Below are 27,253 nucleotides of genomic sequence, written 5' to 3' on the forward strand. Positions count from 1 at the left end.
ATGGCCTTTGAGGAGGCAGTGAGGGAAGGGTTCCAGGAAAGTGAGGAAAATGTTACTGGGGTTAAGGGATCCTTGTTAGGTGGTGGCAGAAGGTTTCCTAACACGTTGCCTGTGGTCATGAGGAAGGTAGAAAATGTTTGTGATGAGGCTGAGTGGTCAAGCTAAAGAGAGTCCCAGACAGAGTCTTGGAAGGTGCTCCCTGGTTACTTCTTGCTACTTATAGTGAAATGTGAGGGGGAGAGACAGTTAAAGGAAGGGCTGTTAAATCAGGGCAATGTTCTGGGCTTGAAAATTCCCTGCCTCTCCAGGTGGCAAATGAAATGTAAGAAACAGGTTCTGGGCAAAGATCAAATCAAGGGCACTCTCAAGAAAACACAGTCCAGAGAAGAAGCTGAGGGTGTGGTTGTAAAATCCTTTGTTAAGAATACAGATCCAGGGCAGTGTCCAAGAGAACCCTTCGGTCAAAGAACTGGGCTTCTAAGAAGCTTCTGTCCTTTGTCAGTCTTTGCAGAAGCCCATGGTGGAAGGGCTTGTGACAAAAAAGTCTGTGGGCGTGGTTTTTGCCTGATAGGATGAACCCCAATAAGAAGCACTGCCAACTCAGACTGACAGAGACCCACAAAAGTAAAAGAAGCGTCTGGACCCCCAAGCTTCTACAGGCAGGAAGCAGGCTATAAAACTATGCAGCCACATCCATGGGACACCTTTCTTAGGAAAGGGAGGACGACTCAGAAGGCGGAACTCACGGACCAGGGGCAGAGCCAAGAGCCCTGGAAAGTCATTTCTGGGCAAGAGTTGGACTGAAGCCCAGTCAAGGAACTGCCGATATTTTCCCAGCTGGACTTCAGAACTGCTTTGGGCCAGGGACTCCTGTGTGTTTCCTGTTTTTCTTCTTTTGGAACAAGAGGAGTGTATGTAGCAGTGATGCTATGTCTGTCCCACCAATATGTGCTGGGTGTGTGAGGGACAGACCCTTTGTTCAGAGGTCTTCAGATTTCTGGAAGTAGTACTTGATGAGCTGAATGTAACGTACTACACCCATGAGCCCCATCTGTACCTGGACTTGATTTAGACGAGATTCTGGAATTTGAGCCGATGCTGTTACTGGGGTGAGATTTTGGGGGGCCTCGGGAGAGAGGAGGAGGAGTGTGAATCATTGAGGACCCGAGGGCAGGCTGTGGTAGCCGGCCTCCAAGATGACTGCTGATAATCCCCGCCTCCTGGTCTTCAGGCCCGTGTGTAGTCTTCTCCCACACTGGAGGGTGACGCCCTGTGTAACCATCAGGATATTGCAGCAATGACAGAGCATGACTTCTGAGGCTTAGTCACAAGAGGTGTTGCCATTTCCATCTTGTCCTCCAGGATCACTTGCTCAGGAGGAGCAGCTGCCGTGTCATGAGAACGCTCGAGCCACTCTCTGGGGAGGCCCATGTGGTGAGGAACCGGGGCCTGCTGCTGACACCCATGTGAGCAGCCGTGTTCGAAGTGGATCCTCTGGCCCAGGTCAAGCCTTCAGATGACTGCAGCCTTACGAGGGACCCTGAGCCACAGCCGTCCTGCTAAGCTGCTGCCAAATTCCTGACCCCACAGAAACCGTATAGATGATAACACATGTTTGATTTTGCTTTAGGCTACTACGTTTGGGGAGAATTCGTTATGCAATCATGATAACTAATACACATTCTGTGTTCATTTTACATGAAGGAGACAAAACATGTTGAGTTCTAGTTAATGGTATATGTGCTAAAACATTTAGGGGGAGGACTACAGATGTGTGCTATTTATTTTGAAATGCATCCAAAAAATAAGATGGATTAATGCAGGACAAGAAGGATGGGTAGACAGAAATGTAATAAAGAGTACAGCAAAGTGTTAGCGGTAGAATTAGGAGGAGAGCTGTCTCTGTAAAATTATTTTTGCTTTGCTGTATGTTTGAACGTTTTCACATTAAAATGCTGGGGTGGGGGCTTCCCTGGTGGCGCAGTGGTTGAGAGTCTGCCTGCCAATGCAGGGGACACGGGTTCGAACCCTGGTCTGGGAAGATCCCACATGCCACGGAGCAGCTGGACCCGTGAGCCACGACTACTGAGCCTGCGCGGCTGGAACTTGTGCTCCGCAACAAGAGAGGCCGCGATGGTTAGAGGTCCGCGCACCGCGATGAAGAGTGGCCCCTGCTCGCCGCAGCTGGAGAAAGCCCTCGCACAGAAGTGAAGACCCAACACAGCCATAAATAAAGAAATAAATAAAATTAAAAAAAAAATGCTGGGGGGAAATGGCTGAGTAATTTCTTAACTTGGGTGGTTGGTACATGAGCGTTCCTTAGATGATGATGATGATGATGTAAACTGCAGAGATACCTTTCATTTGCTCCTTAGTCTGTTTATTTCAGAATAATAACTATTATTTGAATGGCTGAGGGAAGTGACTAGGTGAGTGGTCCTGAGTGAGACCAGGGAAGGGTGTGGAGGCATCGAGAGACCTGGGGACTCAGAGGGGTCTGGGGCTGGGACACGGAAAACAGAGAATGGGACCTTCACACCAGTGGCCACAGAAGAAACCTGGGAATCATGCCAGGGACTAAGTCGACCCAGCTACTCTGCCAGTAAGCCTGGCAAGGCCAAGAGGATGGTGACAGACAGGAAGTCTCCTCCCCAAGTGCCATGAGGCCTTCTGGGGGGGAGGGGGGAGAAGGAAACCCTGATGGCTGTGTGTCCCCAAAGTGACCAGGCTGTGAGTGACAGTCACTGAGATAACCAGCCTTAAATTTGACTGAAAAGCGTTATTTTAGATTAGATTGAATACATAACCTCTGGAGAAGTAATTTTCTCCATAAGCCTCAGTCTCCTCTTACCTGTAAAATGGTAATAAAATATTTAAAAACCTCCTAAGGCAAGAGGGATTTCAGGTACCAATATGTCTGTACATCTGAGTTGAAGTATATAAATTTAGATTCTGATACAGATTCATATATATTCATATATATGTACAAACACACACACACACACACACTCACCACAGAGGTACTGACGTGTGCAGATGGGCAGAGCACAGTCTTGGAGGAGTTTGTACCAAAAAGTCAACAGGGAGAATTCTGGTGATAAGGGTGACAGCTTATCTTTTACTGTTTTCTAACTTTCTGCTTATCCCAATTTTTTCACATTTGATTATGTTCTACTTCAGAACCAGAGAACATAAGCAAAAGCCAGAGAAAGACAAATATCATACCATATTGCTTATATGTGGAATCTAAAAAAAGGTACAAATGAACTTATCTACAAAACAGAGATAGAGTTACAGATGTAGAAAATAAACTTATGGTTACCGGGAATAAGTGGTGGGAGGGATAAATTGGAAGAGAGGGATTGACATACACAATACTATACATAAAAGAGATAACTAAGAAGGACCTACTGGATAGCACAGGGAACTCTCCTCAATACTCTGTAATGGTCTATATGGGAAAAGAATCTAAAAAAGAGTGGATACATGTAAATGTTGAACAGATTCAGTGTGCTGCATACCTGAAACTAACACAACACTATAAATCAACTGCACCTCAATAAAAATTTTTAAAAAAAGGGGAAAGCAGAAACTGAGACCCATCCTCCTAGCAAAAGCCCCTCCCCTAAGCCGCCAAGGAAGCGCCCATGAGTACCTTGCCTGATGATGGGAACGCTGTGGGCCGCTCTGTCCACCTTGAAGGAGAACATCTTCTCGCTGGCACTCACGGGCCGCCTGTGGGAGGCTGGTGGGACCATGGGGGGCTCGGGGGACCCCTGCGACCAGCTCCTCTGCACTGGCGCTGTCCAGATGCCCGGGTAGAAGGGGGTCTGTGTTGGTGAGGGTGACTGGTTCAGTTGCTGGGTGGCCCAAGGTGGCTGTGGCCTTGGCCAAGGTGCTGGGCCCCTGACCCATGGGAAGGAGACCTGCAGGGGCAGACAAGAGGGTCAGGGGAGGTTACGAGCAGCTGGGGTGGTCTTCACCTTTCTGTCCCGGCGACATAATTGCTGCCCTAGATTTCGGCGTATAAGTCACTTCTCCCAAGAATCCCTCCCACACTCTCCCCAAATTTGGGATGGCGGTCCCCACCATGGGTCACCTTGCACACTATCACACCACCATTTATTGGGTGCAGCCTTCGTGCCAGGCACCCAGTCAAGAGATTCACATGCATTACCTCATTTAATACCCCTGATGCTCTGTGATGAGCCCGAGGCTGAGCAAGACCTAGTGACTTTCCCAGGATCACAGATTTGGCAGTGAGCGTCTGAGCTGGTACAACGCCACCTCTGAGCTCTGAGAGGCTGACAGCTTTTTGTCTACCTTGCTCAGCACCGTATCCTCAGCTCCTAGAATAAACCCTTGGCACATACACAGTAGGTCCTTAAATACTGGTTGAAAGAATGAATGAACACATCTCCGAGATTCAAGCCCAGCTCTCCAGGACACACACATCCACACTGTGTGTCTCCCTGGCACTCCCATTCCACCTGTTCCCCGAAGCCGAGAGCTCTGGGGTGGCAGGCACCCCAACTGGCTCGAAACCCAGCTGGCTCATTAGCCTGTGATCCTCAACATCTGCCACATCTGATTCTTGGCAGACGCTCCATAAATATCTATCGAGGGAACCTTTTTTCATCTGACCCGGCGGAAGATGTCTGTAGCTACTTTCATTAGAGAGCACATCAAAATCCATCTACACCGGGAGAAGCAAATGCTGAGAGGTGCTGACACCTGGCTTTGTCTTGGTTAATGCTGTTGTGGCCGTCCCTCCCCGAGCCTAGTGGTTAAACCGTGACATCGTGAATGCTACCATTTACTGTAATTACTCACCGATTTCTCGCGATAGCCCTGAAGGGGAGGAGCTCTCCTTATTCCTAGCTTACAAATGAGGCTTGGAGAGGTTAAGGAGTTCACCAAGCTCAGGTGGTGGTGGAGAGGGTGGTGGGACTGGGGTTCTGGAAAGCTCTTTCCCTCTCTGTCTCTCTCTCCCTTCTCTGCCCCGCCCCCAGTCTCTTGGCAGAAAAAAACACACTTTTCAAGGAAGAAGCTAAGTTCAAAGGTTTGCCGCCTGTGGCGGTCACGTTTCTCTTTCTGCAGACTGCAGACACATAATGAGAAACAGGACAGAATGCTTCCGAAATAGGAGCACTGGCAGACAGAACTTCCTATAGCTCCAGCTGGATTGTATTCAAGAGGAAGGTTCTCCACTCACTCAGGTTCCCAAACCAGTCTTTTAGCTACAGTCTTTCCCAGCCAAGTCAAGAATCCGGTGAATTCCCCTGAAGACTTTTTTGGAGTCAGGGAGAACACTGTTCGGGAAAATCAAACTCCAATTGCCTGGCGACACCTGGCCCAGCATTTATGATGACACTGGCCCCGTTGAAACCTGTTTCAGGAACGGACTTGGCAGTGTTCCAGAACTCTGTTACCTTATGTGAAGATTCGAATTTCTCTCCACTGTGGGCACCTCGGTCTCCACCTAAGCTTTCTTCCTTTCTCTCCTTTCAGAAGCTGAGGTGTCCTGCTCCTGCCTTGCACTCACTTCTCCATCCATCCGATCCCTTCCCGTCCTCTCCTCTGGGGCTGTCTTGCCTCAATCATTCCTACAACCTTTCCTCATCGATTTAATAAAGATTTATCGAATGAAAGGGCTGAAGGTGGGAAGGGGGAAATTTGAATATGTTTTACCCCCGCCTGAGAGAAAACAAATCGAGAGACCACGGGTAGTGTGGAGGAATTCCCTTTTGTGCTGGGATGCTCAGGTAGATGTGCCTCACTGCCCACTAACTGCCAGGGTGCTGAAGGGAGTGCTCATATCTCATGCCTCAAGTGATCCACTGCCGTAGTGGACAGGCCGCAACCCACCTGGCTCTTCTGGAAATTCCAGGAATCTCCCTCCCAATCTGTCGGCCCATTGCTGTGGGTGGGGCTAAGCAATCAACCAATCACACTCCCTGGACATACTGATTGGTTCAGTGGTGGGGCAAGTGATCCAATCAGAGCCAAGGAGAACCAAGAAGACTTGGCTGGACACCAGGATCTGGAGTGACCTGGTGGGACTTCAGAATGCAGCCAGCATGAGGGAGTGGAGCCCAGACATGGAGAGAGGGAAGCTGTTTATTTATTTTTCAGATTGTGGTAAATAACCTGCAACATAAAATTTATCATCTTAGCCATTTTAAAGTATACAGTTCAGTGGTGTTAAGTATAGTCACATTTCTGTGAGATGGATCTCCAGAACTTTTTCGTCTTGCAAAACGTAAACTCTATTAACCATTAGACAACAACTCCCCATTCCCTCCGCCACCCAGCCCGTGGTGACCAACATTCTGTCTCTATGAATTGGACTACTCTAAGTACCAAGTACCTCAAATAAGTGAAATCACATGGTACCTGTCTTTTTGTGACTGGCGTATTTCACTTAGCATAATGCCCTCAAGGTTCATCCATGTTGTAACATGTCAGAATTTCCTTCTTTTATTTTATTATTTTTTTGTGTGTGTGGTAGGTGGGCCTCTCACTGCTGTGGCCTCTCTTGTTGTGGAGCACAGGCTCCGGACGCGCAGGCTCAGCGGCCATGGCTCACGGGCCCGGCCGCTCCGCGGCATGCGGGATCCTCCCGGACTGGGGCATGAACCCGTGTCCCCTGCATCGGCAGGCGGACTCTCAACCACTGCGCCACCAGGGAAGCCCTTCCTTCATTTTTAAGGCTAAATAATATTCCACCATACAGTTTAGAGTGTATTTTGTTTATCCATTAAGCGTCATGGGCACTTGGGTGGTTTCTACCTCATGGCTATTATAACTATGCTGCTGTGAACATGGTGGGGAAAATAAGGAAGCTGGTTTTGAGCACTGGCTGGGGTGCTACCCTGAAGTGCTCCATCCCTGAGGCTGGCTAGAGCTGGTTTCTGTTGCTTGCAGCACACAGAGCCCGAACGATAGGGCCCCTAGTGGGAAGGAGCCAAAGATGTATAAACGCAGCAGAGACTCCTAGCTCGTCGGGTTTAAAAATTTAAAAATAAAGGTTTTTTTTTTTTTTTTTTTCTCTGAAGCATGTTGGTTGAGGGTAGCTTTAGTTGGATGGTTAAAATTGGTTTTCTCTAGTTTCCCGGCTTGCTTTATCAAAGGGAAGGTCAAGGTTTTCTCAGAAATTGCTGCTGGCAACTACAACGATACAGGCAGGGAGAAAAGCAAACATAAGAAGAAGACTCACATTAAAAGCTAGCTCTGGGCTGTACAGGAAGCATGGGGTCAAGGTCAGTTATCAACAAGTTTGTTTTTATTATTTATTTATTTTAGATTTAATTCTATTTTTGTCTGTGTTGGGTTTTCGTTGCTACGTGCAGGCTTTCTTTAGTTGCGGCGAGCGGGGGGCTACTCTTGTTGTGGTGCGCAGGCTTCTCCTTGTGGTGGCTTCTCTTGTTTCGGAGTGTGGGCTCTAGGCGCATGGGCTGCAGTAGCTGGGGCACATGGGCTCAGCAGTTGTGGCACGTGGGCTCTAGAGCGCAGGCTCAGTAGTTGTGGCGCATGGGCTTAGTTCCTCCACGACATATGGGATCTTCCCAGACCAGGGCTCGAACCTGTGTCCCCTGCACTGGCAGGTGGATTCTTATCCACTGTGTCACCAGGGAAGTCTTCAAGTCTGTTTTTAGAAACTTTAGTTGAAAAATACACGCTAATGCCTTTTCTCTTTCTTTGTGTCTGTTCTCTGACCATATGGTATGTTGCCATGGTTGGGTTTTTTGTTTTGTTTTTGAGGTAGCATATGTGATAGTCCTGATTTCTTTTCCATACTACCTTTAAAATAGCAGGTTGGGGCTTCCCTGGTGGTGCAGTGGTTGAGAGTCCGCCTGCCGATGTAGGGAACACGGGTTCGTGCCCCGGTCCGGGAAGATCCCACATGCCACAGAGCGGCTAGGCCCGTGAGACATGGCCACTGAACCTGCGCGTCTGGAGCCTGTGCTCCGCAACGGGAGAGGCCACAACAGTGAGAGGCCCGTGTACCGAAAAAAAAAAAAAAAGCAGGTTGTCAACCACCTGGATTAACCATGACCACATCCACGGCTGAATTTATATTAGCTTTAATAAACACAGATCAATGATTTACTCAAGAAAACACTATCCATTTTTTTTCAAATTATCTATTTATTCTTTGTGTTATTTCCCCAATATCTGCTTCTAACCCTGTAAAGAGTATAAGTTGAACGGGAGACCCTAAAAAAAATTCGAAGTAGTTTGCACATCGAGTGCCTACAGTACACATGAATTCTGCCAGGAAGCCCTGGAGCCTGCAGAGAAGGTGGAAACTTAGACCTTGCCCTTGGAGAGCTTGTTATGTGCTCTGCCATTTGTAAGTAATTGTGGACAATACAACGACTATGAGCCACTGTGTAGAGAAGCCTCAGATGTGCCACAGACTGTGCTGGGCACTTAATGCATGTGGTCTCATCTGATCTCCAGAATAATCTTGCAGGAGGCATTTTACCCCTCATTGTGTGGATTAAGAAACTGAAGCTCAGAGAGGTTAAATGACTTGCCCAACGTCTCACGGCCAGGAAGTGGTGACACAATTTGACTCCAATACCTGTGCTCTTAGGACTTCTAGGTTACTCGAAGTCATGATTTATTACCTGCTTTCCATACTCACAAACGGATCTTAGACGATTGGTTAGTGAATGATAGGATATTTTCCAAGTTAAAAAAAGGAAATGAACATTAGATGATGTGAAAAAACACAAGACATCGCATGGGCTACTTAGAAATGGGATTTTCTAGGAACACTGACAACTGTCTTATGGAAGTGTTATTCATCTGGTACATGCCACGCCCTGGAAGCAGCTCAGAGGACCCCAGCCTCCATCCGGGAAGACCTGTGGTATGTTCACTGCTGTACCAGAGGAGTGCTGGGGCCAGCTGGTACCCGCCCACGAGAACCGATTGTTAAATGTCCAGGAATTTTGCCAACTGGTTGATAAACATAGCCATTAATAAGAATTAACTTACATAAATTTACACTTAAATTATATCAGAAACAATTGGTATACAAACTTAAAAGTCACCCCTTCCTAATTATTTTACTCTATTTTATTATTACCTATGCTCTTGAGGTTATTTCACTCTACTATATGTTTCTGTCGGAAATGTTACATAGTAATGTGTTACCACACCTCTCTTTCCTTCTCTGTATTCAGGGATGTGTCATTGGGAGCTGGAAATTGACCGTGGAGTGCGTATTACACCATAGAAATGTTATAAATGAGGGCTTGGTTTTTAAAAAGTTTTATAAATAGGTTTAATAATGGTGGTTCATGTAGAGCTTGATTTTGTTTGTTTGTTTGTTTTGTTGATTGCCTAGACTTAAGATGGTAATTGAGAAAATGTTAACAATGCAGATTATACAAAAGCATGTTGTGTCTTAGCCGTTATGTTATGAATAGAGCAAAAAATTGGGGAAACGTTCTTCCAGTATTTAAAAATTATTATCTGATGCAGCAACAAAGTCACTCATGTCACTGATGAACATGTGAAGTTCTAACGTCTTTCTTTTTTCACTTGTGTTATTCATAAATCCAAAATATCCAAAAATACCCACCAGTGCTCAGGTTGGGAACTCTCTCATTCGTCAACTGCAATGAGAAATTGGCTATGGATACAAGAGTTCACCTAAAGTCAATGAAAGCATTCTGTGAGACTCAGCTGGCTATATAGAATTTACAAGAAAGAGTACTGTATATTTTGTTACATGGATAGACTGTGCTACACATTCTTTATATCAGTAAACCTTATGCTATGCATCCATGTACTTTACTTTTTCCAGAGAGCTGGTCATTAAACATTTACCAGCCAATTGCTGGCTGTGCTGGCACCCAGCAGAGTGCCTGCTACTCATGGTAGGTGTTCGCTGACTGAGCTGAACAGTTGGCAAATGGAGTGTAAATAAAAAGCACTTTGATTCTGGGGCTGGGATGGGGAAAATACATGCTAAGCCTGGTGCATCTTGTAACAGCAGAGAGTAAGCAAGTGCCCAAAACGAAAAGGTGGGAAGATGCTCAAGGACACAGCAAGCAATCTGAAAGAGCTCCCAGTGGCCAAGGCTGGAAGAATTTGAGTGAAGAAATATTTAATGAGTATTGGATTATAATTCAAGGCGTAAAATCAGTATACATGGATCCATACTGACATAGATACATTAGTGAGTAAATACATAAAGGAGGGAGAAGAGACCGGCTTCCTTACAGAAGAATTTAACATACATAGATGTGGAGCTTAATTCCCATGGTCTGGAAGGGCCTGGGGGGTAGGGGTGATGGTGGCGAGCAAGCACACTGACCGCAGAATGGAGGAGCCATGGACCTGGAAAGACAGAATGGAGACTAGAAAACATGGCCAGTAGATCTCAGAAGCCAGGAGAGGGTGCTACTTGGTGCCAGGACAAATGGCCTTTATCTCAACAGCTACTGGGGTGTCACCGTAACTCAGAGACGGGTAATAATTCTATGTCCCCAAGAAAAGGGTAAATCACGTACGGGGCTTCAGTGTGAGAAATCAGGGTTATACATTTAGAACACAGAACCGCCAAGTTATACATTATTTTTAGGTTTTGGAACTTAAAAGAATTAAGTCCCTTTGAGCTGTTCAGAAAAGCCATTCGTTTGGGTTTTTCCCAGCTGTGTTAAAGGAGATCTGGCACATCTAATTTTCCCATTTTCTTGTAAATCTTCAATCTTACGGTTTTTCCTTTCCTTTCAAGTTCTAATCAGCTTCCTGGTCAGTCCATAAAATGGGAAATAGAATCTAATGAGAAAACAGCCGGATTTTTGCAAATAGCTTTTGCTACCCGTAGACTTGGCCTGCTTCAATTCGGTCTTGCCAGATAGAGAGACGGAATGAATGAATGAATGAATGATCATCAACTAAGTTCAGAGAAGGAGCAACGTGGTTCTGATTTGGTAACAAAGGGTGTGGTCTGCCAGAGGAAGCAGGACGCGGCCAGGTTCCTGGCCGAGTCTGGGTTCTGTCTCAGCAGGATGCTAAGGGTTCAGCCCGCGCTCCCGTCTCCACCTCCCCCGATGTCATCTGCATCGCCTGTAGACATCTGGTGACAACACAGCCTCAGGGGTCCTTTTGTGTGAGTTTCTGCTGCAGAGGTCGAGACTGAGGCTGTCTGCTGCCCCGTGCCCTCCACTTCACTGGTCTCGGGAAATCGCCTTTGATATAAAACACCCAGCCTCAGGAGTTCTCATCACATCAGTAAGTCCCCACGGGACCTGTAAGAGCACAGGGTAGAGGAAATCCTACAAGGTCAGGTAGGAGATGACAAAGCTTGACCAGAAAGAGGCTTTGTTCTGAAGGGCACCATACTCTCTGGTCATTCACTCAGTTGCCGGCTTCTCAACCCCCGGTACAGTAAAGCCACATCCTCCTCAACAACGGGCCCTATTCAGAGGTCCCAGGAACGTGGAAACACCACCCTTCTTGGGGATGGACAACTAAGGCCCCGACTCTGAGCTTCTCATCACACCAGTCACCACAGGAGAGAAATGAGCAACTCTGCTTCCTTGGAGACTGGCCTGGGACCTTTCCAATGGAAAAGTGGATTATTCATCATTTTCCTCCCCCCAGATCCCTAGTGGCAAATCCCGTTAGGAAGGCTCCACTTAGGCAATAGGAATGCTTCCTAATGTCATGGACATCTTCTTTGTTTTTGCCTCCGCCGCATCCATTTCTTCCATCTTCTGGATGGGCACCTTAATTTTTTTGCAGGGAAGACACCCTTTCCCTGACAATCCTGAGTCCATAGAACTCTGACCCTTCTACCCCAGGGGTGAGACCATAACCCAGGCCAGGCCAATCAGAGCATTCCTGGCCCCTGGCCTCAGTGATTGCTTCAGGGGAAGCCACGTGATCCAAGCCACTGCCAATGAAGATGCTGGCTCTATCCCTGGAACTGCTACTTTGTAGGGTGCTGGGGCTGCTGGTGGCCACTTTCCTACAGGTGACGCAAGAGTCTGTCTGAGATTGGGAAGCTAACAGGGAAGAAAGAGTCAGATTCCTGACCATGATTTGGGCGCCTGGATCCAGCTGGGCCTAAGCTGCAGCTTTTGGCCTGTTCAGTTCCATGAGTTTTTTTTTTTTTTTTTTTTTTTTGCCTAGGCTAGTTTTAGTTGGTTTTCTGATACTTGCAAACAATCAAATTTCCTGGACAGTATGCTTACTGAGACTTTAGCATAAGCATCACTATGTACTCAGAGTGAAAGTTGTTTTAAAGGTTATGACATGCTCAAATAAAACCCACCAGACTGTCATCATGCACCAAATTTACCTTTCAACTTATAAAAGTAAAGCAACATCTCCAGAGAAGAATGATTTAAGACCAAGGAACCAATCATAAGACAAGTAGTAAAACGCTGCTTAGAGAAACTTTGATAGATAAATAGTTCTCTAGCTACAGCAGGCTTCAGACTACAAACCCCAAATTTCTGCTTCAAAAGGGACTCAGGGAAGACATTCCATAGTTTCATTTATTTCGTTTTTTGGCCTCGCTGTGCACTTGTGGGATCTTAGTTACCTGACCGGGAATTGAACCCAGGCCCTCAGCAGTGAGAGCACTGAGAGCACTGAGTCCTAACCACTGGACCACCAGGGAATTCCCAACAGTCCACAGTTTTAAAAGAAAACTTTCCAGTTGAAGAAACAGGTAAAATTTATAATATGCATCTGTTGTATATATAATATGTTAATGTCTAGTACATTTATCAGATCCATGTCAATGTAATTATATTATTACTATATTTGCAAATGCATATATATGTGTATGTATATTTAGAACCACATATTTCCAGCTCTTTTTTAAAGAGGTATTGAAAAGACTGTTCAAAATTTAGTTTTCCAGCTTGTCTGTTTTTTCTTATTCCTCAGTAAACTTAAGCAATTAACCAGCACATTTCCTGGCACACAGTAAGGCTCAATCTGAGTGAGTTCTTTCTCCCCAGCTCCCCCCTCTATTTTAAGTTCTTCTTTTAGAAACCAAGTCAAATGAAAGAGGCAGGACTGCATAGTGTTACAGGCAGAGGCTGGTCAACGTTTTCTGTAGAGCCAGACAGTAAGCATTTCCAGCCCTGTGGGCCATAGGATCTGCCCAGCTTACTCTGCCATTGTAGCCGACAACACAGGCAATACTGAAATGAATGGGATGGCTGTGTTCCCAGGAAACTTTACAGAAACAGGCGATGGACCGCACTTGGCCCTGGGCCATAACGTGCCGACCTCGGGGTAAGACCTTGGGATCCGGCATCACACAGACTCTGGTCCGGTTCCCGGCTCTGCTCCGTCTCTGGGACCCTAACGAGTGTGTCATTTCTGTGCCTTGTCTGTAAGACACAGGGATACCAACAGCCATTTCTTAGTCTGTGAGAAGTGGGTGAGATAGTGCACGTGAAATGCTGGGAACACTTCCTGGTCCATAATAAATGAGCATAAAACATTAGCCACCAGGTGTGATCACCATCGTCAAAAAAGGAGAAGAAAGGGCGCAACTGAATTTGTCCAGGAACGGCAGCAATATCCCTGGTAAAGAGTTAGTGGGTGGACTTCCCTGGGGGCGCAGTGGTTAAGAATCCGCCTGCCAATGCAGGGGACAGGGATTCGAGCCCTGGTCCAGGAAGATCCCACATGCCGCGGAGCAACTAAGCCCATGGGCCACAACTACTGAGCCTGTGCTCTAGAGCCCGCGAGCCACAACTACTGAGCCCGCGTGCCACAACTACTGAAGCCCACGCACCTAGAGCCGATGCTCCGCAACAAGAGAAGCCACCGCAAAGAGAAACTCGCGCACTGCAAAGAAGGGTAGCCCCCGCTCGCCGCAAATAGAGAAAGCCCGCGCGCATCAACGAAGACCCAACGCAGCCAAAAATAAATAAATAAAATAAAGAAAATAATTAAAGAAAAAACGTTAGTGGAGCCAGGGACTTCCCTGGCCGTCCAGTGGTTAAGACTCCATGCTTCCAATGCAGGGGGTGCAGGTTTGATCCCCGGTTGAGGAACTAAGATCCTGCATTGGTATAGCCAAAAAAAAAGTTAGTGGAGCCAAACAAGCAAGGAAGCCAGATAACTGAAAATGCAGTTTCTCCTATTATCAGTGGCTTTCGTTTTTACCCACATAATGAATCATCCCCTGTCAGCGTGTGAAATTGCAGGTTGGACTGGGAATTGCAAGACCTTCATTAACCGCTGGGCAGTGAAGGACCTGCCTGGGCTCTCACGGCCCCACGATGCTTCGTGCTATTAGGAAAAGGCTCCAAGGGACTCAGGAGAGCCGGCTTTTAATCCTGCCTCTGGATCTACATGATTGATGCCTAACCTTGGGGAAGTCACTGAAACTCTCTGAGCCTCAGTTTATGCCATGATAGGGGTGGTCCCAGGGACCTCTATAAAAACAACTGAAGGGGGAAAGGGGACCTGGGATTAATGAGTAGCTCCTTGGCAGAAATCGGAAATTGAAGCTCAGAAAGGTAAAGCCAGTTGCAGCTGGCATTTCAACTTGGGTCCATCCAACTCCAAAGCCCTTGCTTTCTGGATTGTGTTCTGCAGAGCTTCCCCATTAAAGCAGCAAGGAATATTGGCCGACAGAGGGCGCTCTTCTCGCAAGACAGGACGTCATGACATTGCAGGGACAGAAGACAGTATCCAGGAGCCACGTGGGAGAGTCTGGCTGGACTGGGAACAGGGCAGAGCAGGCTACAGGGAAGGCCAGACACAGGCAGTCATGGGGATGGGGGCTGCCGACAAGGAGCTGTCAACCCCCTCATGGAACAAGTCGGCACGTCATTTGTGGCGCCTGGCTTCCTTTTTCATTCTGGCCATTTCCATCCGTTTTGCCGTATTTCAGAACAGAGAAAGACATGATTGATACATACGGGTGACGTGGGTTTCCTTACTCAGCTGCCTTGTAAGAACGGCGCCACTGTGACTAGCACAGCTTGTTTCCACACCTCCTTTCCCAGAGCTCAGAAAGCACGAGTAAAGGCAACAACAAACAAAACCCACAACACGGCGGCACACCTGACTCTGGGACTTCAATTTCCCACGCCTGGTGCCAAGACTCTATGGGATTAATCAACGGTTTCTTCAGGGCATTGCAGATGGCCCTGCGGGTTATGTCCTGCACAGTTTCAGTGGGCGCCATCCACATGGACTACGTTGTGAATGGTGACCCTGGAGTTGTGCAGTATGGCAGCCCTAGGTTATACTTTGATGAGAGAGGTATAATTTACAAAGTATGGTCCTGGGGGCTTCCCTGGTGGTGCAGTGGTTGAGAGTCCACCTGCCGATGCAGGGGACATGGGTTTGGGCCCCGGTCCGGGAAGATCCCACATGCCGCGGAGCGGCTGGGCCTGTGAGCCATGGTCGATGAGCCTGCACGTCCGGAGCCTGTGCTCTGCAACGGGAGAGGCCACAACAGTGAGACGCCCGCGACCACAAAAAAAAAAAAAAAAAAGGATGGTCCTGGGCACAACCTGCCTGCCAATGCACTTTGTCAAACAAGAGTTTTTCTTTATATTTTTCCATCTTGTATGTTATTCTATGGGTAATTTATCTGCAAATGTATTTATCTGCTAGTGGGGGCAGGTCTTGGGAGGTTTCCCTGTCCAAAAGGACACTTACAAAGGAGGCATCTTGGCTGCTCCATGCTGGTTTGCTTGACTCTAAAGCTGAGGGTTATCATGTGCTTATTAGGTGCCAGACGCTGGACTAAGCAATTTACGCACTTTGCCCACTTAATACCACAGTCACTCAAGGTGGTAGGAACTATTGTTACAGGAGTGGGGACCGAGGCCCTGAGAGGTAGATGATTTGTGCACGTCCAGTATAAAAGCCGGTCAAGAGCAGGGCTGGGACGGCGCTGGAGTCAGCCTGACCTCAGGGCACGTGCTCTAACCACTGTGACATCTGCACACACATCTGGATTCCTAAGCGCCCCGCACCTCACCCCCCTCCCCCAGTAAAATGCTGTCACACCCTCCTCTATTGGTTAGGGTCACCACAAAACCTGAACTAAATGCTTTCATTTGGGAACTCTTTGTCGGGAGAAGAACAGTTCTCATCATACTTAATCTGTATGATATCAGGGCAGTCCTCCGTGGAAACTCCATCCAAGGAGGAAACACAGCGCCCTCACCAGGGACCCCAAAATCAATTGGAAACAAGAATAGGCCGGAAGCAAGAGGGCCACGAATTTTTTAGAAAAACTGGGCTTCAAAATATTTGATGAGAGATGCTCTTCAATACCTCTCCCTTTCCCCCTCTTCCTTTCTCTTCTTTTAAATAGCCAGCAGGTTGGGGTCATCAGGAAGTGGAATTTGTAGGAAGGTGTCAGGCAGTCCACAGGCTGCCCTCACACGGACGCTGCAAAGGACCCCTCCATGAATATGAGCATCATGGATGGAAGCTTCTCAAGCTGGGGACGCCCCGGCAGAGAGCACTTTTGAGAAGATGGGGCTGTGGAGAGTCCTGCAAAGTGCCCTGGGCACAGGCCGGGGGAACACTTGTGCAGCTGCCTGTAGTCAACCGAGGAATGAAGCAAGGTGCAAGTGCGTGTAGGAATAAGAATTGAAAAAATCCGTGCATATTCGAGTGACCGTGAGAGTATGCTTTCCTCGGTGTGAAAACCAGTCAAGGCTACTGCTCCAGCTAGCATCAGACTAAATGGTTTTCTCCCCTCCTTTTTCCGCAAGTGGGGATAGTGTTTAATTTGCACTGACAAGCTGTGTGGCCCTGGGGAAATTACTTAACCTCTCTAAGTTTCGGATTCCTTGTCTGTCAAATGGGGATCATGGGAGAACCCATCTCATAGGTTGCTATGAGCGTGAAATAAGGGAGAGCAGGTGAATTGCTTAGCACAGTGCTGTTCACGTCAGTGATTCCTCCTGCTGCTCTCCTGCTTTCTCTTCTTACAAAGCATCTTCTTCCGTCTTATCTACTCAAGGTTAGAGGTCGTCATCACTGTTTCCCACAATTATATAAGAAGCACCTTGTAAAATAAAGTCCCCATTCCATAGTTGTACAACCGTGTGCATAACAAACTTACTCAAAATGGCCAAAAAGTGGAAGCAACCGAAGTGGCCATGGATGGATGAACAGGTAAACAAAATGTGGTGAATCCATACAATGAAATATTCAACTGGAATGAACCATGAGGATATCATACTAAGTGAAATAAGATGGTCACAAAAGGACAAACAATGTAAGATTCCATTTATATGAGGAACCTAGAATAGTCCAATTCACAGACACAGAAAGCATGGTGGGAGGGGAGGAAGGAAGCAGGGGGTTTGATGTGATGGGCTTAGAGTTTCAGTTTGGGAAGATAAACAAAGTTCTGAAGATGGATGGGGGTGATGGCTGCACAACAGTGTGAATAGATTTAATGCCACTGTGAACTGTACACTTAAACATGGTTAAGATGGTAAATTTTATGTGTATTTTACCATAATTTTGAAAATTAAAAATTAAAAACAAACCCCAAAATGAAATACCTCCAAGGTTTCTCCGAGGTTTGGGGTGATAGAAATGGAGGAAAATGTTCTGAGAGCAGTTTGTGGTGATGGCTGCACAACTCCATCAATATATTCAAATTGATTGAATTGGACACTTCAAATGGGTGAAGTTTCTGTTATGTAAATTGTACTTCAGTGAAGCTGTTAAGAGCAAGCAAGCAAACAAACACATGCTGTGATCCGGAGGAAACTTTGGAGGATGAAGGAGCTGTTCACTGTCTTGATTGTGGCTATGGTTTCACAGGTGTACCCATATGTAAAAGCCCATCCACTTACAGACTTTAAACATGTGCTGTTTATTGCATGTCAATTATATCTTAATAAAGCTGTGTTTTAAAAAGGCAGAAGAGTATTCCATATATAACGAACTCCTTATAATATATTAAACTCCTTAGAATATATTAAACAATATAATTTATTAAACAATGCCTCCTATGGATGGAAATTTAGGTTTCAAATTTTATGCCCCTATCAATAATATTTCAATAAATATCTTTGTAGGAAAAAAGAAGAAAAAAATGCAGATATTGTTTGCTGCTCCCCCTCTTCTTCTCCCCACGGGCAAGCCACAAAGTCAGAATTTCCCAGGGAGGGGGCCTGGGAACCTGTAATTTTACTGAACATTCCTGAAAATTTCTTGGAATCAGACATGTTGGGGCACATTGAATCAAACTTCATGAACTTGGATTTTCAGGCTTGGGAGTGTGAAATCCCCTTTTCTTTGATCCCTAAAAAATTCTGTAAGTGTTCCATACAAATGATTCTAAATTTCGGTTTCCCTCCTATTGGCGGTGCATCAGAATCATCAGGGAGCTTGTGAGAATGCATATTCCCAGGCCCTACTCCCAGGGAGGATGTGTATGGTTGCCAGATTTCGCATAAATAAAGAAATGAATAAATCAATATATAATAAACTATAGGGTGTCCGTTAAATCTGAATTTCAGATAAACACCAAATAATTTTTTTAGCATAAGGGGTTCCTTGCAATAGTTGGGCCACACCTGTACATAACAATGATTTGTTGCTTCTCTGAAATTCAGATTTCACTGCGTGTCCTGTATTTCATCTGGGAATCCTAAGTATGAGTCCTCAGGCCTGGGGTGAAGCCCACATCTGCACTGTGGGTCTGCTCCCCACGTGCTTCTCACGAGGTGGATCCTTAGAACCCATGTTGAGAACCCCTGATCAGGTCAACACCTTCTATGTCAGGAGCCCCTCCTCAGGGCGGCCAGTGGATCCCAGTGCATCCCACAAGTGAGCACACTTTAATGTTGGTCCAAGGAGGAAAAGGGGGCTGAGAAGCAGCAGGAGAAAACTGTCCCAGGTTTTCAAAGCCAAACGTGGTGGATGCGGTGTCACGGGCCCTGCAGCCTGAGGGACGGTGCTCATCTTCTCTGAGTGAGTATTTAAGGCTGCCTAGTGGACCCACACCCCAGGATTCTGTCTAGATTCTCTAAACTTTATTTATTTATACCCAGCCTCATCCCCGAAAGGACTTTAAGCCTCGGAGGTCTCAGTCCATGCAGCGTTCTTGGTGCTGGGGAGTGAGGTTAACACGCCGTCTCTCTGGGACACACACGACAGGTATTAATTGTGTGCTCACCATGAATGGGCATTATTCTGGGAGTTTTACAATGATAAGCATCTCATTTGGCCCTCGAGATAAGCCTGCAAGGTCATTGCTGTCGTTGGCCCCATTTTGTAGATGAGGAAACCGAGGTTCAGAGGGGTCCAATGGTTTGTGCAAGAGCGCACCGAGTAGGCCAGTGGCAGAGCTGGGGTTCTGACCCAGGACTGTGTTGCTAACCAGTCCCCATCCTGCCTCCCTACTGAACCAGATACTTCTGGTCACTGAGCTTTGCTGGGCGAATTTTGGGTTACGTTCCGCTTAACCTGGGGCCATACTTTAGGTCCTGATCCCGGGAACATTTCTGATCCGGTGTGATAACAGCTGGCAGGCCTTGAGCGTCTACTCTGGCCAGAGACTTTGACTTTTTGAACATAGATACTCTCTCAACGCCCTGCACCGCTGAGAAGACCCAGACCCAGGCATACAGAGAAGCCTGGCCGAGGTCACAAAGCTAGGAAGTTGCAGAGCACTGATCTGCCTAAAAAGGAAGCATCCATCTCTGCATCTTCAAAAGCACACACTTGCTTTCCACCTCCCCTCGCCAAGCTTCACTTTTCAGGAAAACGCTCTCGCTCCGGGCTGGTCGCTAGGCAACCCTTGCATGTAATTCCACGAAATGCCCAGAAGAGGCGCGAGGACTCGCTCTCCCCGGGCACCCACGCGATGGGGCTGAACTTCGCAGACTCGCGAAAGGAAGAGTGACGCGCTCCAGACGAACTCCACCTGTGGCCGTACCCGAGCCCTAGGCTGCACGGAAGGTGACACAACACGGCACCTCTGCACCCCACCCCACCCCACCCCCGCAGGGGCCTGGACTCACCGAGGCTGGGTTTTCGATGACCAGTTCGTAGGTCAGCCCTCTGGACCCAAACCTCAGGATGTCTCCGGGTAGGAGCTTCACAGCCACGTTCTGAATGTGGCACTCATTGACGAACGTGCCGTTGCAGGAATTGAAGTCGTGGAGAACAAAGCTGCTTTCGGCCTCATTATATTCAATGAGTGCGTGATGGTTGTCGACGTCTGCAGACTGAAATGCAGAAGGGGGACAGTCAGAGCCAGGAATAACAGGAATAACAAGGAATAACTAGTGCCACTGACACTGGGGGCCCCAATGTGCTAACCACTTCATCTGGCTGGACAGTCACTGCAATCCTCATTTTAAGAGGAGGATGCTGAGGGTCAGAGAGGTTAAGTGACTTGCCTAAGGCCACACAGCTAGTGAGTGGAGGGTCACCAGAGCCTGACAGCAGACCCAGAATAGATGCCCAGTTTTGGGGTAGGGCGTCAGGCAACACAGAGGCAAGAGGGAACTCGGGGGGAATTGGCCAGGAATTGGCCACTTGATAGTTCTCTGATCCCATGCAAGTATCCTTTTGGTTGTCCCGAGTGGCAAGACAGCAGAAATGGCCCAACACAAACCAGAAAGGTCAGTTGGCAAGTGACAACTGTCCATTTACTGCAAGCGTTAAAGTGAAGGGGAGGTTTTGTAATAATTGTTGTTTGTTCTATTCATTTTTAAAATAACATGTTTTTTGTAATAATGCAGAAAATGAGAACTAGAGAAAAACACAAAGAAGACATTAAAATCACTTAGACTCCCGTCCCCCAGAGGCAGGCACCGAGAACACGGTGGTTCACATCCTTCCAGTCTTTTCTCTATGCTTACAATCTTTTTAAAAAGTTTAAACACAATTGAGCTCACACCACAAAACATAGTTTTATAACTACCTTTTAAAAGCCTTGGTGTACAATGAAGGTTTTTCCCCTGTGCTTAATTATTACTGTTGCTTCTTTTTTTTTTTTTTTTTTTGCGGTATGCAGGCCTCTCACTGCTGTGGCCTCCCCCGCCGCGGAGCACAGGCTCCGGACGCGCAGGCCCAGCGGCCATGGCCCACGGGCCCAGCCGCTCCGCGGCATATGGGATCCTCCCAGACCGGGGCACGAACCCGTATCCCCTGCATCGGCAGGCGGACTCTCAACCACTGCGCCACCAGGGAGGCCCTACTGTTGCTTCTTAAAAGCTAATCAGAATTTATCTAACCAAAGATGATCTATTTTTCAATAGGGGCCCTGGTGTGACCACATTTCCCTCAAAAGAGAGAGACCCCAGACAGTGATTTGTCAGTGGCGTCAGAAACCTCCTGTGTAACCACTTTAATAAGAAGAATGAGCAAAACTCGGCACCAAGGAGGAAATATCACATCCCCCCCTGGCCCCGGCGCCCTGGACTATGGGCTGCAGGGCACGTGCGAAGTCTTCTGTCTTCTCAGGATACTGCCTATGAGCCATCCACTCCAGCCTGAGACTTTGCAAATATTTTCTAAGTCACTCTTCTCAGAGTGCCTCATCCAACTTTCATAGAGAGTACTTGGACTTAGAAATCTATACTAATGTCCCACAATATAATTATAACCAATAGCTTATAGTAATAATAGCTTATAGTATATGAATAGATAATAATATAACTGCATATATTAGTAGAATATATTAATGACACATTATGTGTAATTACACAAATGCCAGGAAATTTGCTAAGTGCTTTACTGCATTATCCCGTTTCATCTTCACAATAATTCAAAGGGATACTTCCTCATTTAAAAAAAAATTTAATTTTTTATTGAAGTCTAGTTGATTTACAATGTTGTGTTAGTTTCAGGTGTACAGCAAAGTGATTCAGTTATACATATATATAATATCTATTCTTTTTCAGATTCTTTTCTATCACAGGTTACTGCAAGATATTGAATATAGTTCCCTGTGCTGTACAGTAGGTCCGATAGTTACTCATTTCTTAGATGAGGAAACTGAGGCATAGAACGATTAAGTGTGCCCACAGTCAGCCACTTTGACTCGCTTGGCTTGTTCCCAGGTTTGCCTGATTCAAATGACTGTGCCTTTACCCACTTTTCAAATTCCTACCAAACACTTTGGCACTTAAAATACTGAAACACAAGAAGAAAGCAGGAGTAGCTCTATTAATTTCAGGCAGAGCCAACTTCAGAGGAAGGAAAGTTATCAGGGATAAAGAGAGGCGATACATAGTGATAAAGGGGTCGATTCTCCAAGCAGACATAACAGTCCTTCATTGTATGTACCCAACAATAGAGCATCAAAGTATGGAAGGCAAAAACTGATAGAACTGCAAGGAGAAGCAGATGAATCCATCATGGTAGCTGGAGACCTCAACAGCCCTCTGTCAGTGACGGGCAGACCCACCAGGCAGAAAATTAGTAAGAATGAAGTTGAACTGAATAGCACTACCATCATCTGGATCTAACTGGCAACCACACAGCTTCATCCCACAGCAACAAAACACACATCCTTCTCAAGCTCCCATGGAACATTCACCAAGCAGACCACATTCCAGGCCACGAAATATACCTCAACAAATGTAAAAGAATAGAAATTATGCAAAGTACGTTTTCAGAACACAATGGAATTAGGCTAGAAACCAATACCAGAAAGACAGCTGGAAAATACCCAAATATTTTCAGATTAAACAACACACCTCTAAATAACAGATGGGTCAAGGAGGGAGTCTCATGGGAAATAAAAATTTATCTTGAGCTAAATGAAAATGAAAATACAACCTATGAAAATTTGCAAGATGCAGTGAAAGCAGTGCTTGGAGGGAAGTTTATGGCATTGAAGGCATACTTTTGAAAAGATCTAAGCTTCCACCTTATGAAACTAGAGAAAGAAGAGCAATATAAGCCTACCACAAGCAGAAGAAAAGAAGCAATGAATGAAATAAAAAGCAGGAAAACAATAGAGAAAAGTCAGCAAAATAAAGAGCTGTTTGGTCTTTTTTTTTTTTGTAAAGATCAATAAAATTGACAAACCTCTAGCAGGATAACCAAGAAAAAAAGAGAGAAGATACAAATTACTCAGATCAGAAATGAAAGCGATGGCATCACTACTGATCTCATGGACACTGAAGGGATACTAAAGGAATATTATGAATAATTCTATGCCCACAGATTTTATAAGTTAATGAAGTGGACCATTTCCTTGAAAGACACAATCTACTGAAACTCACACAAGGAGAAATAAATACTCTGAAAAGACTCATATCTAGTAAAGAATTTGAATCAATAATGAATAACCTTCCAAAATGGAAAGCACCAGGCCTGGATGGGTTCACTGGTCAATTCTATCAAACATTAAGGAAAGAATGATACCAGTTCTCAATAATCTCTTCCAGAAAATAGAAGAAGAGAGAACACTTCCCAGCTCATTCTGTGAGGCCAAACTTATTCTAATAGCAAAACCAGATAAAGATATTACAAAACAGGAAAATTGCAGACCAATACCTGTCATGAATATAGATGCAAAATCCTCAACAAAATATGAGCAAATTGAATCCAGTGATGTATAAAAAGAGTTCTACACCACAGACAAGTGGGATTTATTCCAGGTATGCAAGGCTGGTTCAATATTTGGAAATCAATTAATGTAATCCATCACATCAACAGCGCAGAGAAATCGCATTATCATAACAGTAGATGCAAAAAGAGCATTTGACAAAATTAAACACCATCCATGATAAACTAACAAACCACCAAACCACCACAACAACTCTTGGCAAATTAGGGATGGAGGGGAACTTCCTCAACCTGATAAAGTACATCTATAAAAACCCTAAAGCTAACGTCATATTTAATGGTGAGAAACTAGAAACTTTCCAATTAAGATCAGGAATAAGGTGAAGATGTCCCCTTTCACCACGCATTTTCAACATTGTACTGTATCTCCTAGCTAATGCAACAAGGCAAGAAAAGAGAATAAAAGATAGATTGGGAAGGAAAAAGAAATCTTCTTTGGTGAGGTGTTTGTTCAGATCTTTTGCCCATTTTGCAGATGGCATGATTGTCTATGCAGAAAATCCCAAAGAACCGACAGAAAGCCCTCCTGGAACTAATGAGCAATTATAAGCAGGTTGCAGGATACATGATTAATATACAAAAGTCAACTGATTTCCTATATACCAACAATGAACAAGTGGAATATGAAATTAAAAACACAACACCATTTACATTAGCACCAAAAAAAAAAAAAACTGAAGTTCTTAGGAATAAATCTAACAAAATACTTAGCTATATGAAGAGGTATATGAAGAAAACTACAAAATGTTGATGAAAGAAATCAAAGTAGTCTAAATAAATGAAGAGATATTTCATGTTTATTTGAAATTCCTTAATGATGTATGATGTTTAACATCTTTTCATATGCTTATTTGACATCTGTAGATTTTCTTTGGTGAGGTGTCTGTTGAGCTCTTTTGCCCATTTTTAAGTTGGGTTGTTTGGTTTCTTATTGTTGACATTTAAGACTCATTTATATTGTTTATTTATTTTATTGAAATGTAGTCGATTTACAATGTTGTATTAATTTCTGCTGTACAGCAAAGTGATTCAGTTATACATATATATACATTCTTTTTAAAATATTCTTTTCCATTATGCTTTATCACAGGATATTGAATATAGTTCCCTGTGCTCTACAGTAGGACCTTGTTGTTTCTCCATCCTGGATGTAACAGCTCACATCTGCTAACCTCAACCCCCCACTCCATCTCTCCCTCAACCCCCTCCCCCTTGGCAACCACAGTCTGTTCTCTATATCCATGAAGACTCATTTATTTTGGATACATGCTTACAGCATCTTTATTCATAACTGCCAAAAACTGGAAGCAACCAAGATGTCCTTTAAAAGGTAAATGGATAGACAAATTGTGGTACATCCATACAATGAAATACTAGTGATAAAAATAAATGAGTTATCAAATAACAAAAAAGACATGGAGGAATCTTCAATGCATATTGCTTAGTGAAAGAACCTAGTCTGAAAAGGTTACATACCGTATGATTCCAACTGTATGAAATTCTGGAAAAAGTAAAACTATAAGGAGAGTAAAAGATCAGTGCTTGCCAGGGGCACAGGGGCTCTGGGGCTCAGGATGAAGACGAGGGGCACAGGGGATTTTACGGCAGTGAAAATATTTTTTTATGATACTGTAATGGTGGATACTTGTCACTATACATTTGTCAAAACGAAAGAACGTACAACGCAAAGAGTGAACCCTAATGTAAACTATGGACTTAGTTAATAATAGCATATCAATATTGGTTCATCAGTTGTAACAAATGTACCGCACTAATGCATGATGTTAATAATAGGGGAAACTGTGTGTATTGGAGGGGTGGATATATGGGAACTCTCTGTATTCTCTGCTAAAATTCCTGTAAACCTAAAACTGTTCAAAAAAATAAAGTATTAAAAAATTAAAAACACATTAGTTCTTTGGAAAATGTCACCCATATCATCTTCATCACCATTGCCATTGATCTTTGTGTCCTTTGAACCTTTGATAACCCATGAATGAGAGAAATTCTGTGTGTTACATTTTGTTTTTCTCTTCCCAGGCTTCACTGCTTTCAGTTCCTCAAAAACTGTCAAGCCATTATTAAGAAATCAAAGCAAGCAGGAAGTTTTAAATGACTCCACAAATTTGGGTGAGCATCTGCCACATGTCAGGCCAGGAGACAGCTTCGTAGTTCGGCCCTATAATATCACTCGCTCCCTTTACTTGGAAAATTGCTAAATGCTGCTCCTGGACAGACGCCCTGCTGCTAATACAGACTGACTCTATAAGCTCCATCCTACTCAGCTGTCCAACTATGAGATGAACTGTTATTTATTTATTATTATTTTTATTATTATCCTTATCATCATCTAACATATTTTGAGGGCATCCTGTGAACTGGGCCCTGCTGAAGCATTTTGTCTGCATTTTTATCATTTAATCTGCATGACAGCCCTAAACAGGGTCTCTATTATTATCTCCATCTTAGAGATGAAGAAGCTGAGACTCAAATGGTGAAGTGAGAGGACAGCATTACCTTGATACCAAACCCAGACAAAGACACTACAAGAAAACTACAGACCAGTATCTCTTATGAACACTGATACCACAATCCTCAACAAAATAGGAGGAAACCGAATTCAACAGCACATTAAAAGGATCATACACTATGACCAAGTGGGATTTATTCTTGGAATGCAGACTTGATGGTTCAACATATGAAAATTAATCCACGTAATACATCACATTAACAGAAAGAAGGAAAAAAATGATCATCTCGATTGATGTACAAAAAGCATTTGACAAAATGCAACACTCTTTCATGATAAAAGCACTCAACAAACAGGGAATACAGGGAAATTACCTCAACATAATAAAGGTCAAATATGAAAGGCCCACAGGTAGCATCATACTCAAAGGTGAAAGACTGAAAGCTTTTCCTCTAATTTCAAGAATAAGATAAGGATACCTGCTTTTGCCACTTCTATTCAACAAAGTACTGGAAGTCCTAGCCAGAGCAATTAGGCAAGAAAAAGAAACAAAGGCATCGAAATTCGAAAGGAAGAAGTAAAATTATCTCTGTTCACAGGCAACATGATCTTACATGTACAAAATCCTAAAGAGTCCATGAAAAACCACAACCCTCCTAGAACTAATAAATAACATTCACTAGCAAAATCGTAGGGCACAAAATCAACACACAAACATCAGTTGTGTTTCTATATGCTCACAATGAACAATCTGAAAAGGAAGTTAAGAAAATAATTTCATTTACAATAGCATCAAAATGAATAACATATTTTGGGATAAATTTAACCAAGGTGGTAAAAGATGTGTACACTGAAAACTACAAAGTGCTGCTGAAAGAAATTAAAGACACAAATAAATGGAAAGACACCCTGTATTCGTGAGTTGGAAGACTTAATATTGTTAAGATGTCATTACTACACAGCAGGATCTACAGATTCAAAATCCCAACAGCAGTTTTGGCAGAAATAGAAAAATCCATCCTAAAATTCATATGGAATCTCAGTGGGCCCCAAATAGCCAAAATAATCTTGAGAAAGAAAAGCAAAGCTGGAGGTCTCACAATTCCTGATTTCAAAACTTACTGCATACAAAGGTACAGCAATCAAAACAGTGTGATACTGACATAAGCTCAGGCACATAGGCCAATAGAATAGAATAGAGAGCAC

General features: G+C 44.8%; 1 protein-coding gene across 1 annotated transcript in view; it reads right to left on the minus strand.

Annotated features, from left to right (window-relative positions):
• The window catches only part of LOC309808863 (forkhead-associated domain-containing protein 1-like), a gene marked incomplete at both ends in the record, with an annotated part of 86,468 nt that overhangs the window by 46,672 nt on the left and 12,543 nt on the right, over positions 1-27,253 (minus strand). Inside the window, 2 exons of the mRNA XM_082629440.1 lie at positions 3,656-3,926; positions 20,013-20,219. Coding sequence (XP_082485566.1) covers positions 3,656-3,926; positions 20,013-20,219 — 478 coding nt within the window. The remainder of the gene's footprint in view (positions 1-3,655; positions 3,927-20,012; positions 20,220-27,253) is intronic.

This window comes from Mesoplodon mirus (genome assembly GCF_964341445.2).
Source record: "Mesoplodon mirus genome assembly, chromosome: 7".
NCBI lineage: Eukaryota > Metazoa > Chordata > Mammalia > Artiodactyla > Ziphiidae > Mesoplodon > Mesoplodon mirus.